The 16,157-nt window shown below is 38.5% G+C and overlaps 1 protein-coding gene across 1 annotated transcript; it reads right to left on the reverse strand.

Moving 5' to 3' along the window:
* Positions 1-13,802: 13,802 nt before the first annotated feature.
* LOC136257334 (uncharacterized) lies at positions 13,803-14,496 on the reverse strand. Its single transcript, XM_066050499.1, has 2 exons — positions 14,383-14,496; positions 13,803-14,328 (listed from the first exon to the last, which is right to left on the reverse strand). Exons 1-2 carry the CDS (start codon positions 14,398-14,400, stop codon positions 13,903-13,905), a joined length of 444 nt encoding a protein of 147 aa, XP_065906571.1. The 5' UTR covers positions 14,401-14,496; the 3' UTR covers positions 13,803-13,902.
* Positions 14,497-16,157: the final 1,661 nt, after the last annotated feature.

Here is a 16,157-nt window from a genome sequence, read left to right on the forward strand (position 1 = left end):
CTGAGGCTTCTCCGGGCAGCTGGTTGTATTGATTGCCCATGCAAATTGACATGACGCAGGTAATGGGTTTGGAATCCAGTTTTACTATCTCTAAACCATATATCCGTTCACTGTATAGTGTGATTGACAATTTGTGGTGCATATGGTCGCTTTGAATTACGAACGATGCCCTCAATCTACTGTTAACACGCGTATAAAAAGTTTTTTTTGCACAAAAATATTCTACATGGCAAGCAAATCCTGACGAATCTCAGTAATCTTTGAAGCTATCGGGATAAAACTTTGGTATTTTATAGCACACGAGTAGGGTACTTAGGTACTCGAACCATAGCCTGATTGGTTTCCATTCCATCCTTCACTAGCGGAGTATAAACGAAGTTTCTATTACACCTTTTCAATCAGTCAGTAAGTCAAGTCATTAGGTCTAAGTCCCTGAAATTAGGTTAGGTAATCCTAAGGCTGCAGCACATGTTGTTGTCAGACCTTCAGTGCTGGTCACTGTAAAGTGCTAATAATAATAATAATAATAATAATAATAATAAAGCGTCCGGAATACGCAGCTGTCCGGGAACCCCCTTACTTACCTTAGGTTTCCCTGAGTATTCAACTTTAGGGGACGCGAAAAGTAGTATTATTGTACTTTGGGTGGAAAGATCAAAGTGAAAAGTGTACTTTTATTTCCATACTATACACTTGGCTGCATATTTCAAAGCTGGCAGGGTGCTGTATTTATTTCAACTGTGCTGTATTTGCCCAAGTGTGCTGTATTTTCCCTTTGATCCCAATACAGCACTGTTGAAACAGTAAACAAGTTGACCAATGCCAGACACATTATCGCATTCTTTTCACCAAACCACTGCAATGTTATGAAGCCATTCAACAATTATGACGTATCATAAACACATAGAACAATGCCATGAACTAAACACAAGTGGGCGAATTACCCTGAAAGCTATTCTTAGCGAAAAGGAACAGAGCACATGGCGTTATTAACACTACAAAATGACTCCTGTCCACGTTGTAAAGCCAGGTGGAACACGATAAGTTAATTTGCTCCAGTTGCCTTCGTGGTATCGTTCCCAGCGCCACACCATGGCTTCTATAAATGCACTCACCCGGCAAACACAATAGCAAGCCTCTCTATAACAAAGTCACAGACTTACTCATGGGCTTTAAGCCAGGCCTCAACCGAGAAAGAAGCAGTTGGCCACTTACTGTCGCTCTCGGCAGCTCAAATCAATTAAAGCTACGTAGCTAGCTAGCTTCATCACGCTGGTGCTCTGACGCTGGAGGCAGTATGAACGAGTATGAATCACTGCAGTGAATACACACGATCTCGAGCTTACGCGGATAGGCACTCACCTCCTGCTACTTGGCGTCACCCCCACTCTTCGCAGCCACTACTTTAGTACAATAAACCAGTTAAAGCACCGCCATTGCTCGTGCAATATGGAAAAAATAGCACTCGGGCATGATCTCGAACCTAATACAGCACTCGGCTTCGCCTCGTGCTGTATTAGTCTCTCGCCCACGCCCTCGTGCTATTTTTCCATATTGCACTCGCGGCGGTGCTTTAACTAGTATTTAGTGTTAGGTTAGGGTCGGGTTCAACTTTGGTTTCTTCTTTACCTTGCCTTCAATATAGCTAATAGATATTATTGGGGGTGTCTGTTTTACGGACCGCACTGGGCGAATATTTTTTTGGGGGACGCACTTCTGACTTAGAAAATTTTCCTGTTTTTGAACTTACCGTTTTACGGAAGCAACATTGTCTGCGGAGAAGGAAAAGGTCATACTGAAACTATTAGCCCCTCCGTATTAAGTGTGTTGGTCGTCTTCAAAGATGTTGTGAACAACGAACGAGACCTACCTGGATGGACATTTCTTCCCTGCCATCCGCCTGTCATCTCACAACGCTGGCGTGACTCGATCGCTGTAAACTTCGAGCCAAGGCCAAGGAGAAGGCATGAAAGGATAGAAGGACACTTGTAAGAAGGTGTCACAAGTAATAAACACACTTGGGAACTGAATGTGTAGTATGTGACTGTAATATCCTTATACACTCTAAGAGTGAAACTATCTATAGCTATCTTGTACTTGAATTTAATATCATTATGTATGTATCCAGGTTGTGACCACAGTAGTTTGTTTGTTCTGTGTAAAGTTAGCATTATTTTCATTACGCTATGTAGCTACTGTAGTATTGTGTGATTGAATAAAGTTTGCAACTAGCACTCGCTTTAAAACACTCCAAATAAATTCTGTTTCCCATCCACCACTCACATCTCTTTATTCCCAGCTCTAAGATGTTCCATTATTCCGTATTCTTCCAATATTTTCTGCATACTGTACAGGCTTAATAAAATTGATCTTGTAAGGTTTGCCAGCTCACATGTCAGAATGTTATCACTGTTCATGTTTGTGTTATTCTTGCAATGTAAACGATGAAGGTACAAGCTGAAAATGTTATTATGTTGTTTGCTATGGCTGTACCTATACCTTGAAAAGCTGCCAATTTCATAATAGAATAATGGAAATAATATGGACCGCCTGCCCATATGCTAAAAGAAACCGAGAATTTATTTGGAGTGGCCTTACTAGCTACATTCAAAGTCGGCAAAATACAAATAGGATCCACACTGTAAATATTGTGACATCTTTAGCTCTTAGAAGAAATTTGCTTTTGTTCTACAATTGCACTGCACCCTTAAATACTGCTTTGTGAATTCATGTTACTGCTGCTGTCATTCTTACCAACGTTGTAAGTGCCTTCAACATTTGGGTTACATTTTGTCCAGGTTTAGCAGGTCTCATCTGCTTTTGAATAATTATTGGAATGACCACAAATTAGCTAGTAATTATAGGAATGACCAGGAATAAATCCCAGACCAGGTAGTGACTTGATCCACAGACTTATTGCAGTATCCATGATAAATTAACGTATGTTAACACTAACCTGTGACCAAACATCTTGCCAATAGCCTATAGCTATCCAGTCTGCAGTTATGAATCATCAAGTTTGAAGACCTATTTCACAATGTGGTCACATAATGGGCATTCAAAGGTAGCATATTGCCTGGGAATGTAATTTGCTTAGGCTGACTGTGGTCTTTAAAATACTGTTTTAAAGACCACAGTCAAAACAAGTCAGCCTAAACAAGTCTACCCAAAACAAGTCAGCCATTGACCAGACCATGGAACAAGATTGTTACTTACATTGAAGAAAAGTAACATTTAGTCCTAACTACTTAACGTTACTACTCAAAATTTAGATTTAAATCACAGTTATACTTTAGACCACATGTAATTATTTTTGAAGGCCTTGGTTTGATAATTTATATGGATTATCAATATAATTGGCAAGAATCAGTCAAATCATTGTGCTACATTGGTGACATGCCAAGCTTACCTCAAGTCTCGAAAGTGGAACCAGCTACGTATCTGAAAAGTGGATGAAGCATGAAGGTACTGTGAGCGAAAGTACAAAGGCATGTAACAATAATGGTTTATGTGATACTCTCTGATACAAAATCTACAGTTTGAATTCCCTCACCAAATGTCTCACAAACTTAAGGCATAAACACTTGCTGTAGTCTGTTGGACTACTATAATTATTGTTCCTAGAATGCATATTTCTGACTGGCCCTGGGAAAACTGGTCTTATCACCCATGATAGCAGATTTGAAATTCCACCAAGAACACAAAGTTACATGAATAAACTATCAATTACCTTATCAAAGTTTGTTTTTGCTGGCTGCTTTTCCCAAGTATAGTGGCAATCTGTACAAGTGTCTGAGACACTAATAGAGTTCTGACCAACCTGGGGATGGCTGTATGTGGCTGTACAGCTCCATGTTGTTGAATAAAGACCTGTGCTGTAAATGTGTTTTCATTTTAGCTAGTTTTGAGACCTGAACAGCCCATAACGTGGCCTAATGCATCCTCACGCCTTTCTTTTTAATTTTTAAAAAGTACTCATCCTCCTTTGGCCTCCACTGCCCACCCTTCTTGGAGCTTGCCTCCCTGGTTTAAAAATTCTCTAAAATGGCAGGAAACTTAGCTGTTGGCTATACTTTACAGTGGATGCTCTGGAAGGTAAGTGATCGGTGTAAACATGTGAAAATTGGTGCACATAGCTTCATCCATTGCTGAGCTACAACACACTGAATACTTAAAACCATTTCTCAATACATTTAATAAACAGGTAGGTAATAATGACCAGTTTTCACAGACTGGGTCACATTTGAGCACTAAACTCAATTATCCTTTCAAGTCATGCATATTGGAAATCATTTATCAAACTGGAATTTGTTTTGCATTGCCTATCCATAGTACTCTAATATCTATGAGGAAATAGAAATCCTGAGAAGTCGGGTGCAGCTATTGTTATTACTGGTAGTAGTATCTACTAGATACATTCCTGGCTCAGCATCGAGTATGCTGTGACATTTCTAGCTATTCTAAATATTTTTGCTGCAATTCTGTAGCTATACTGTATAGCATGAGGTCAGTTGGTTGTAGCAATGATTTCAATTATAATGTGCAAAACGGGTGCACGTGTCTGGTACATATACCATATGCACTTAACAGACAATATGCATTGAATAAATGTGTTCACCTGCAGAGTACATATGCTCTACTCTACATATGCATGCAAGCACACACACACACACAACACCACCTGCATACCATACTTACACACATCAAGTTAGCTATACACATGCACACTTACCTGAACACACAATTCTGGATCACAACAGTTTTCACTTCCTCAACATATATTGGAAGAAGACATCCAGTAAACACTAGTCCATCAAATACAACCATTGAAGCATTTAATATTCGTCTACTCTGCAGGTAGTCTGATATTTTGGGTGACATCATGGCACTATCAATGGCCAAACAACATGTTGATTACACCACCTTCCCTTCTTACAATCAAACTGTCATATTCCTTCAGTTCAAGTCCATGTACAAATTTAGTTACATTCAGTTGATATGTACCACCAGCTAGTGACAATTGAATACATCTAGCCCTACCTTGATCTTGCCGCTATGACATGATTTTATCTAAGAAATGATCCAGCTGTGATTGATTTGATGCTTGCTTGGTGACAAACTGAATACCATCAGTGGAATTCTCGAGTGCTGAACAGTTATTTCTAGCAACGTCCGCGCTTCCATCACATATCAACACTACGAATAACAGCAAAAAATGTCTATGGTGAAATCGTTGGTGAAATGAGCCATCCATGGAATTAGCTAGCTGTATAGGTCTATAGCAAGCAGTGGCGTAACTAAACCAGTGCCTACCCGGGCCTAGGTCCGGGTGTCAGCAATCAAGTCACGCCCACGGAATTAGCAATAGAGTAGTAGAAAAAGACTATTTCGCTGAATAATCGATCGAGACCTTGACAACAGCACACATTTTTGGCTGCAAAACAGCTATATTACCTTTCGTTATAGTAAAATCACTTCAAACTACCAAGTTATTGGTATAAGCGCCTCTATAAATAATTATCGTTTCGATAATTCCACTTCTGTAATAGCTTTACTTATGAATACGACTTCAACTTATTGCACTGGGCCCTGGTGTCGGTACAAGTCTAGTTACGCCACTAATAGCAAGGTCTATAGAACTCAATTAACGTTCTATTGCACGAAGTAGCTACACCACTCTATATCTCAAAGTGTATAGCTGGTCGTGATGACGTGGTTCAGTTCAGGTTTCCGATTTCATTTGGTTCATTTGTCTAATCCACACAATCGGCTAAGTCGTTCTTCCTTACAGGAGTGACAACAACACATAGCTAGTCACAAAATACAAAAGACGGAGGTAACTTTATGTCCGCGGGCGCCCTTCGCGTACTTAGCCCATAATTATACGAAGTTGCTATTGTTACGGCAGCCGTGAATATTTTGTCAGGGCTATTGTTTCGGCAGTCCACTAGATTTCTCTCACTATCAAGCGCACTAGTTGTATATGTTATGCTCCGAGTATTCAACTTTAGGGCACGCGTCTAGTAGTTGCCAAGGGTATTTGACTTTAGGGCATGCGTCTAGTAGGTGGCCCTGAGTATTCCACTTTAGGGTAGCTACGCGTCTAGTAGTTTCCCCGAGAATTTAACTTTAGGGCACACGTATAGCTAGTAGCGGTTGCCCCGAGTATTCCACTTTACAGTACTATAAAGTGCGAGTATTTTTTTTAAAAATTAATTATTTTTTTAATTATTCAAACACACACAAAATTGCATATAGTTCATCAGTCAGAAAGAGGGAGCTTTCCCTCACTCACAGCAAGAGAAAAGTCAGTGAGATCTTTATGAGGCCGACCAGCAGCAGAACGACTTCCACGAAGACAAATGATAGCTGAACGTAGTAGGGAAAAAGATAATTTGCAGCGAATAAAGGTGATCATAACATTATATTGTTGATTCTTCTTTGTAGCAAGGAGTGAGGCTAATCTCTTGTAGGTGGTTTCTGCAGGCTTGCTCATTCCTCCCAAAGCTGAGAACACAAGAGGTGTGAATGATGCCCTTTCAATTTCACGCACACGTTGTTCGTAAGTTCTACGCTTTTCTCGATCATGAGACCGAAAGCAACTGGCAAGAGAATTGCAGCGGTTTGTGTTGGCCAATGGATTAAAAACACGAACATCAAAATAAGCTTGCTGATGACGAACACCCCAGAATCCTTGAGCTCTCACATCCAAACGAGCACCACAATCAGTATTTGCAGAGCGATGAAAAAATCGTTCACTAGAGACAGGCTGCAAAGTAGGCTCAGTGGCTACATTTGGACAAACTTCTGACATTAACTGGGCTGTAATATCTCTAACTTCGTTATGGCGTAATGTTGGATAACCACCATGGGAACAGGTAAAAGCATGTTCAACTGTAAACGAAGTCCCACAGATACACTCAGTAGGCAGATGGAGTAGAGGCCAGCCATAACGGAGGCAAACAGCATCACGGAAATCACTCTTATGCAGAGCAAACCCATGCTCATCAATCGGTAAAGCAGTCAACCAGCTGGATGCTCCCTTCAAACAAGCAAATTCCCTAGCACGCTGCAGATCCAGAGAAAGCTGGGGATGAAGAGCAGAAGCCAACTCTTCACAGCTGCGACGGTTCTTAAGATAGGTTTCCTGCTTCAAAACAAATTGCTTATCAAGTTCAGTGACAGTGAACTCAGTTATCTGTTCAATAAGGAGAGATACCAGGGGACCAGTCACTTTCTGTGAAGTGCGAGTATTCCACTTTACAGTACTATAAAGTGGAATACTCGGCGTAACTTGGGGCAACCGGCTACTGTAAAGTGGAATACTCGGGGCAACCGGCTACTGTAAAGTGGAATACTCGGGGCAACCGGCTACTATAGCTATACGCGTGCCCTAAAGTACGCGTCTAATAGTTGCCCCAAGTATTCGACTTTAGGGATGCGTATATAGTAGGTTGCCCTGAGTATTCAACTTTATGGGACGCGTATAGTAGGTTGCCTTGAACTTTAGGGGACACGACAAGTAGTATTAGCGTTAGGTTAGGGTCGAGTTCAGCTTTGGTTTCTTCTTCACCTTGTCTTCAATATTAGCTATAGGGTCATTCCATACCAAATCAACAAAAAAAAATCTGGATCCCTTTAGATTTTCATGAAATTTGGCACAAACATGGACCCTATCAAGAAACTTTCTCATGCGAAAATTTGGCTCATTTCATTGGTCTCCCCTTAAATTAAGACCACTCAAAATTTCTGTTGAAAAATTTATTTTGCTTACATGTCTTCAATAGAATGACCATAACTGTGCGTGTGACTGACGTAACCACATCTGGTTTAGATTTTTGAAATGCTTATTAAATTCGCTTTCAGGTAATATATAACGTATTATAATTGCTCAAAGGAAAATGTAAAACCACAAAAATGTATCCTTTTCCTTTGATCTTAATTTTCAAAAATATATATTCTTTAATTAATTTTATTTTTGGTTTATATGTTGCTCTAATACCCATCATTCACTACTGTGAGTTTAAAGTTGGGACCAATAGTAGATCATGAGTTACAAGTGTTTATGTGTAGCCTTGTAATCACTGCTGGTTGTATGGTTCAAGTATGCAAAGGTGCAATACAAATTGCTAGTAACTTTATATAATAATATGTCACAATCATTTTATACATTGTTAGTTTGTAAGTAAGGTTAATTTGTTTATGTTTTGTAAGAAAACCCAGTAAAAGCTTATACTTAAATACATATACCAGGGCCGCCCACAGGGGGGGGGAACTGGGGCATTTTGCCCCGGGCCCCAGCCTGAAAGGCGCCCCAGGAGGCCCCATGAAGGGCCCCCTGAATACATAGGCGGCGGAAAGGGGGGGCTAGGGGACTAAAGCCCCCCTCGGTCTGCTGAGGGGGGTTTTAGCCCCCCCTCAAATGATATCTCACCGAAATTATCTTTCTTGGAGTGGGGCTGAAAACCGTGATAAAGATCGAGATACTCTAATAGAGCAGTCACTCTAATAAAGTAGTCAGTGTGTAGCGAGCTATGAAAGGATTTTTATGTAGTTTATCAGCTAAAAATGGTAACTGGTGAGGTGGAAAGCTCTTGTCAGTTGGTTGCGACCTTTTTTTTTTTTTTTTTTGTGTCTCACCTTACCAAACTATAGAAATAAGTCTGGGTCAGCCCAGCCCCCCCTCATATCAACTACTTCCTCCGCCGCTGCGGCTGAATACCTGTTTAAAAGATCGATATACTCTAATAGAGCAGTCAGATCTAAATGCTCTAATAGAGCAGTCATAGTATTCTTCAGAGGAGCAGTGTAGCAAGCTTATAGATAAGGAGATATGGTTGGTGATGGGTAGTTATTGTCATTGCCAGCAGGTTGTGACCTTTTTTTTTTTTTTTTGGTCTTCACCTTACAACTTGGGTGAAGGGCCCCACTTTAACTCTTTGCCCTGGGCCCCTTAATTTCTCTGGGCGGCCCTGCATATACTCAAGTAATTTACCCCATATCAAGCTTGCATATGTTGTTTCTGGTTATGACGCCAAGCCTATTATACAGTAGTAAAATATTGAACTTGATGACATTTTCATTAACTACAGTAACTTCTACTGCTACTGTTAGCATTTAATGCTAATTGTTGATATGCAAGTATGTATTTTGACAGCTATAGTGGAAACTGTCTAAGCCAGTCAGGGCCAAATTTTTTTGGCCTTAATATGCAGGTGGCTACTATACAGTTTGATGTGTATAAATGTATTACTAGAACAATTTTAAGTTGGCCCTTAAAAATAAAGGTGGCCTTTCGTTACAGGTGGCCGCTAAGACAAGTTCCACTGTAAGTTGGAACACTTACAAATAAAACATGACATGATGTTATGTAGTTGCATTCTTTGTTGTTAACTTTCAACTTACACCTTCAAAGATTCAATTGTGTACCAATATCAATGCATCAGATTTTGTTGCATGTCAAAGTTACATGTGAATGATTATAGAGACCATCATGCAATATGCACCACTTTCAGTCTCAACTTTTACTGCAGTACTCTTCTTTATTATATGATTTAACTTTGAATTTAATTGCCTTGACCCTTTCTTTAATCGATTCTTGATGTATTTCACTTAAAGCTATAGATATGTATCAGTGTGCAATTGCTGTAATGAATCTTGGTACAATGTTACACAATTTCTATGGAACATTTTCTATGATTCTACAATTCTCAATTATAGAATCAAATTATGAGAATATCTAAGTAGTTTCATCATGATACAGTTGATGTATGGAGTTTAAGCCAGTTACCTTAGGGCCAAATTTTTTCTGGGCCTTAATGTGCAGGTAGCTGTTTAATACAGTTGCATAAGTGTATAGGCAATTGTAATTTAAAATTGGTCCTAATGGAATGGTGGACTTTCTATACAGGTGGCCACGAAGGCAGGTCATGGGTTCCACTTATTCCATCAATTTTTTGACAAGTAAGACAATGTGTAGTGGTTTTAGAAGTGTACGTTTTATAGGTACAAGCATATAAAGATGTCCTTTAAGTGGTCAGCAGTAGGCTTGCCCTTTCGAAGTATGATTCAAAAAGTTATATACAGCGGAACATATCTTAGTGGCCATCTTAAAGGCCACCTATTTATAAGGGCCAACTTTAAATAGGACATTTTCTACTCTAATGCAACTATATGAAGCATCCACCTATAGGTATTAAGACCAAGAAGTTTTTGAGTACCACTAAGACATGGAATTTCGATTCAACAATTCCACATTACTTGTACATAATATATATCAATAACTGCGTTGTTTGCATCCTGCAGTTACTATAACTTATTACAGCTGTATACACACATATAAGATTGGAAACTATCATCATAATCTGTGCATACTATTATTATTATACAGTAAGATTGAAAGAATAGATTGGAATATCATTAGTTGTACAGTAAATCCCCTATAAATATAGCTACCTCTATAATAAGACCACCTTGTTATAGTGGCCACTTCTATTATTATATGGGACACTGAACTTACAGCAAAATATAATCAGTGATTCCTTTATTAGGCAGCCTTATTATTACACCGACTTTCTTAGCTTTAATAATGGCTTTATTAGTATGATTTCACTGTAGTGAGCCTTTGTCAATACAAACCCTAACTATTTCAATGCATAAAATGATTTGTGACATACTAATATAAGATTACTTGCAATTGGTATTGGAAATTACTATATACACATAATTATTTATACCATACAAACAGCAGTGATTACAAGGCTACACATTAACACTTATAACTCATGATCTACTATTGGTCCCAACATTAAACTCACAGTGGTAACGATGGGTATTAGAGCAACATGTAAACCAAAAACAAAATTAATTAAAGAATATATATTTTTGAAAATTAAGATCAAAAGAAAAGGCTACATTTTTGTGGTTTGACTTTTTCCTTTGAGCAATTATAAATCACCTGAAAGAGAATTTAATTAGCATTTCACAAATCTAAACCAGAAGTGGCTACGTCAATCACACGCAAAGTTATGGCTATTTTATTGAAGACATGTAAGCAAAATAAAATTTTCAACAGAAACTTTGAGTGGTCAGAACTTAAAGGGAGACGAATGAAATGAGCCAAATTTTCGCGTGAGAAAGTTTCTTGATAGGGTCCATGTTTGTGCCAAAGTTCATGAAAATCGAAAGGGGTCCGGATTTTTTTTTGTTGATTTGGTATGGAATGACCCTATAGCTAATATATATTATAGAAGTTACTCCACTCGGAGACATATAAGTTAGAAACTAAGGGATATGGGAGTCATGTAGCATAATGGCTACGACTCTGGGTTCAACACTGGAAGTCCTAGGTTCGCGATTCCCGATCAAGGGTTTTTCGTGTTTTTCTCGTTTAAGGACCCTTCTTGTGTAAGTTTTATTTTATTCACATGACTGCCGGAACAATAGCAACACCCAAAAAATAACATAACCCCAGGTAGTGTGCTTCCCACACACATATCCCTATACCTGCACACATACCACTAAACTGGCTCAGCCTAGCGATCTAAAAGTCACAGTGATAGTTATGACTGGATTTTGGAAATCTACCTATTGGCATAGGTAAACTTTGGGAAAACTCAATTGAAAATTTCAACCCTTTTTTGCACATTTGGATAAAGCAACTATTAGCCAAACCTTCTTGCTGTGAAGTTTCACACCCAAAGCTTCTTTATTCTAGGAGATATGGATGATTATATTAGATCATGTAGTAATTTCATGGCATGCTTGGGACAGCAATTAACTTACAAATTGGGTGACTTATTCAGGTGATGGAAATGGCTAAAATGCTTGCAACAATTGACACAAAGACACAAGAAGGAGTACTGTACTACATTTGATGTCAGAGTCAAAGTTTGATAGGAAGTAATTCTTAAGGTACCTGGGAAACCATTTTGTGACCTGATTTTGGAAAACCTACTTTTTGGGTACAGCAAGGTTTTAGGCCTTTGTGTGTGAGATATAGCAAGGGAATTCAATTTGTATAATTGTTTTGTAATCAAGCGTTATGATTGCATTAACTGTTACTGTTATGTGCCATTGTACTTTTGCTCATAGTGACTTCATGCATCACTCATGCATACCATTTCTTGTATAGCCGGTTCCACTTTTGAGATTTGTAGTAAGCTAGGCATGTCACCAACAGAGCCTTTTATCCTTGCGTTGTACTGCTAAGTGCTACAAACTTTTGTTTAAAATGGAAGACCCTTTACAAGCAACTACTCCTGTTTTGCTCAAATCTTCTCTCTTTCTCTCTCTGTTAAATGGCAAAAAATTAATTGAAGAGGTTTTTCACTGTTAAAAGTATTGAACTGATTTTGTGAAGTTCAAAGTAGATTTTGGGCCATTTTTCTCACTTTCAAATCAAATTATTTCATGTACAACTTTCTTGAGTACTGTACCATCCTATAGTTCCCTCAACTAATTACTTGAGTTCATTGCACTGTATATATGTGACCAGATCTGCGAAAAGGGATCTTATAGTCTTTCCAAATTTCCAAGTTTGACGAGTCATAACTCAAACCTATTGTCTTAAAGTTACATCCAGGAATAGTGCTATGTTAGGAGTGTAATTACCAAATTTCAGGGTGGTGCCCACTGCTTGGAAGCTGATGCTTTACTATGCAGTAAAACTTCAGTAGATAGTCAATTTAAAAGTTTACTGTCAAGTAAACTTATTAGTAAGCTTCCAGTAGTTCTTAGTAGATGGAACATACAGTTTTACTAGATAATTACCAACCTGGTATTGTTTTGCAGTAAAACAGCAGTACTATTTCAAGATTATTTGAAAACACTTAATGTAATCAAACAAAAGAAAAAAGAACAGTTGGCTGTTTACTGATAACTGATATCAGTCCGAAGCTGAATCAACATCATTGTGTTCTCCTGATCCTGATGAACTACACAAGAGGCCCATGCTCTAGTGAACAGCAATAGTAACATGCACACACACACACACACACACACACACACACACACACACAAATTGAACATACGTCTTCTCCAGTTTTTACTAATTGTCCATAATGGAGTACTAGCAGGGGGTATCATTTCTGCGACGGCTCCATCTCTTCTTGTTTTGCGTGGAGTAGCATGATGCTTAGATGAATGAATAGCTGCATCAGCCCTTACATCGAGGGTTTTCAAATACTCTTCAAGTTCTAAAATATTTCACATGAAAGTAAAACAAAAAAAGGAAGCTAAACTTTTTGATCGCCATGATAAATGGTGTACTATGTTTGTTTCATCTTCCTCATCACTGGATTCTAAACTCATGTATTCAATTGACAACTGGTTCCATCATTCTAACTCATCACACCAAACATATTTCTTGTGCCGATCAAACAACTAAAGAGTAGTACATAGTTAATCTCATCAACAAATGGACATTAATTTTTTAGTTATAAACTTACGAGTTGACGCCTTGATGTTCTTTTTCGTTGCTTTTCTTGACCATTCACCCTCTCCTTTTGATTAGGCTTTGACTCTCTCAGTATTCGCTTTCGTGATTCAAAGTAATGCTTGATGGCAGCTGCAGAAGAGCAAACATCTCAATTAAATCTCTACAGTTTTACAATATTCCATCACCAGTATTAATGCTAGAAGAATACTTATTTTCATTATCAAGGATGATCTGTTCTTTCAGTGACTTCTTTACTTCAGTATTCCAAGCAGAATTAGACCTATGAAACATTATTATATTTTTAGAAGATTTCTAACGAACAAACCTCTCTTCCAAGTTGAACTGCTTTTCCTCAGGCAATGCCTGATAAATGGCACCAATTTTGCTCTAAAATTCATATAAATAAAACTGATCAATATAGCAACCGATATGCTTACACTTAAGTCTGAAGGCAACCTCTTTTGCTAATCATCCGGTGTACTAGTACTACTGGATGACAATGATGAATCTGCCACCTCAATACCAGCTTGATGTTCAATTTTATCAACTCGAATCATTATTCCATTCATTTGCTGCTTCAGTTCGTTTTGTGCTTTTAATATCTTCCTCAAAGTATCTTCCATTGATGTAATTTCATCACTTTCAGTTAATGGCAATTGCCGTACAGGTGGAGGCTGCAACTGCAATTGTATTCTAGTTGGGGTATCAGGTGGTGTACATCGGGGTGTTGGGTGAGCCACAGCAGTACCAGACTCTTGTGTAGATGGAGAAAACGAAGGAATTGCACTACCAGGTGGCCAATAATAAGAGTTTTCCGGCTGCTCCATGTAGGATGACCTTGACGAGCGTCGCACCACATAACTCGACTTGAAATTTGCTGCCTGTAGTGGCTGTAAACATGGCAGCATCAGTGTTCAGTGTTACTACTAACAATCTAAACTTACATTTCGTCTTTCTTCCATGTGGCCCGAGTGAACTGGGAAATGATACTCGCCGTACTGCCTGTGTACAGGCGTCCTCTTCGAGGTCCTCTAAGATGTCGCCATGCCTTCTCTCTGTACACGTGCGAACACGCACCAAATACTGAGAAAAGGCACCAAAATATACGGAAAGGTCCACGAATGGCGGCTATGTAACTCGGAAATATGAGAGAATGAGAGAAGAACCATCAGTATTATTGATGACACAAACAATTACAATCAAATGTCCTCGGACACATGCTACCACAAAAATAGGGCATAAAAAGCCCCACAGGTGGGCATGGCAAGGAGTACAATTAACAAAAAACAAAACACACACACAATTAATAATGAAAAATGTCTTGCCAACATAATGTTGGCTTTTGACGAAAAGCGACATTATGCCAGGAAATATTGTGACCACTGTGGCTGTTATGTATGTAAGACAACGTGGTACAACCATCGTCTAGGCATGTCTTCTCAAAGTCTCACAACAGAGGAAACTGAGGTAGTTGCTGAAGAAACAGTGTCGGTAACCCCAGTGACTGTACCAGCATTAGCAAAAAAAAAAAAGGTACATATACGGCATATTAATTTTGCTGCTACGTTGGTATGGCATGTCTTATACATATCATGGATTTCCCTTGCCTACCACAGTCAGACAAAAGCCAGTACACACTGAAACCAAAGCTAATATAGTTGCCTTAATATACTAAATGTGTACCAGTTATATTAGTTAGTGGAACTGGCTATCATAGTATATAGTTAACGTGCCCTGTAGGAATAATCATTGCGAGTTAATAAGCTATTTTTAAAGGCCGTTGGTAGCTATTTTTGCTGTACAGTGATTTTAAATTGCAAATTGCACACCAACTAGTTAATGCATTAGGGCATCTGTCATATCCCAGAATAAGCCAACAATGACAGCAGACAATGGATGACACATGCGTCTATTTAATTAACATACACTCACCACACTGTACCTATATTATCATAGTGATACTACAGTACAATCAAGTCACCCAGTAGGGACTGCAACTATATTTCAAGTCACCATGTAGAGAGTTTTTAGCTAGGAGATCAGCTACACCACTGTCAAGTTGTTGTCTGGTTTTTCTGTCATATTCACATCAAATAAAATAATGACGTATGCAGATGGATTTGTTTGTTGTATCATAGTAATTTATGATTATCTTTCTTGCATAAATTATGTGCAAAAACTGCTGTTCCTAGTTCTTGACAAAAATTAGGTATAGTATCATTCCATGATGCAGTTAATCTTAAATATTTTATGTGGCCATACTTGTGGGTCATGCCACTAGGGATGCGGAGATTATGCTGGAATAATTTCGGGCATAATAGGTATGTGTGGAAATCAGGAATTATGCTAGCATTTTGAGGTGTTTATAAAGCTTTAACAGTAGGAAAATCTGCAGATTGCACAATTCCGTTAAAAAAAATCGAGATACTCTAATAGAGCAGTCAGAAACTCTAATAGAACAGTCATTGAATATTATTTACTCTAATAAAGCAGTCATATTGAAATGAAATTCTCTAATACAGCAACCAGCTAAAGAATTCAAGACTATTTGAAGCTTAAACATCAATGAAAATGGTCTGATACAGCAATAAACTGGCATTATTAGCCAATTATGGTGGCATAATTTTGGGAATAATGGGCAATTCTCAAAAGCATAATAGGTGATTTTTTGAGCGCATAATGCTCAATTTTTGGAGCATAATAGCCTCATGCCTACATG

This window comes from Dysidea avara, chromosome 6, assembly GCF_963678975.1.
Source record: "Dysidea avara chromosome 6, odDysAvar1.4, whole genome shotgun sequence".
Classification (NCBI taxonomy): Eukaryota; Metazoa; Porifera; class Demospongiae; order Dictyoceratida; family Dysideidae; genus Dysidea; species Dysidea avara.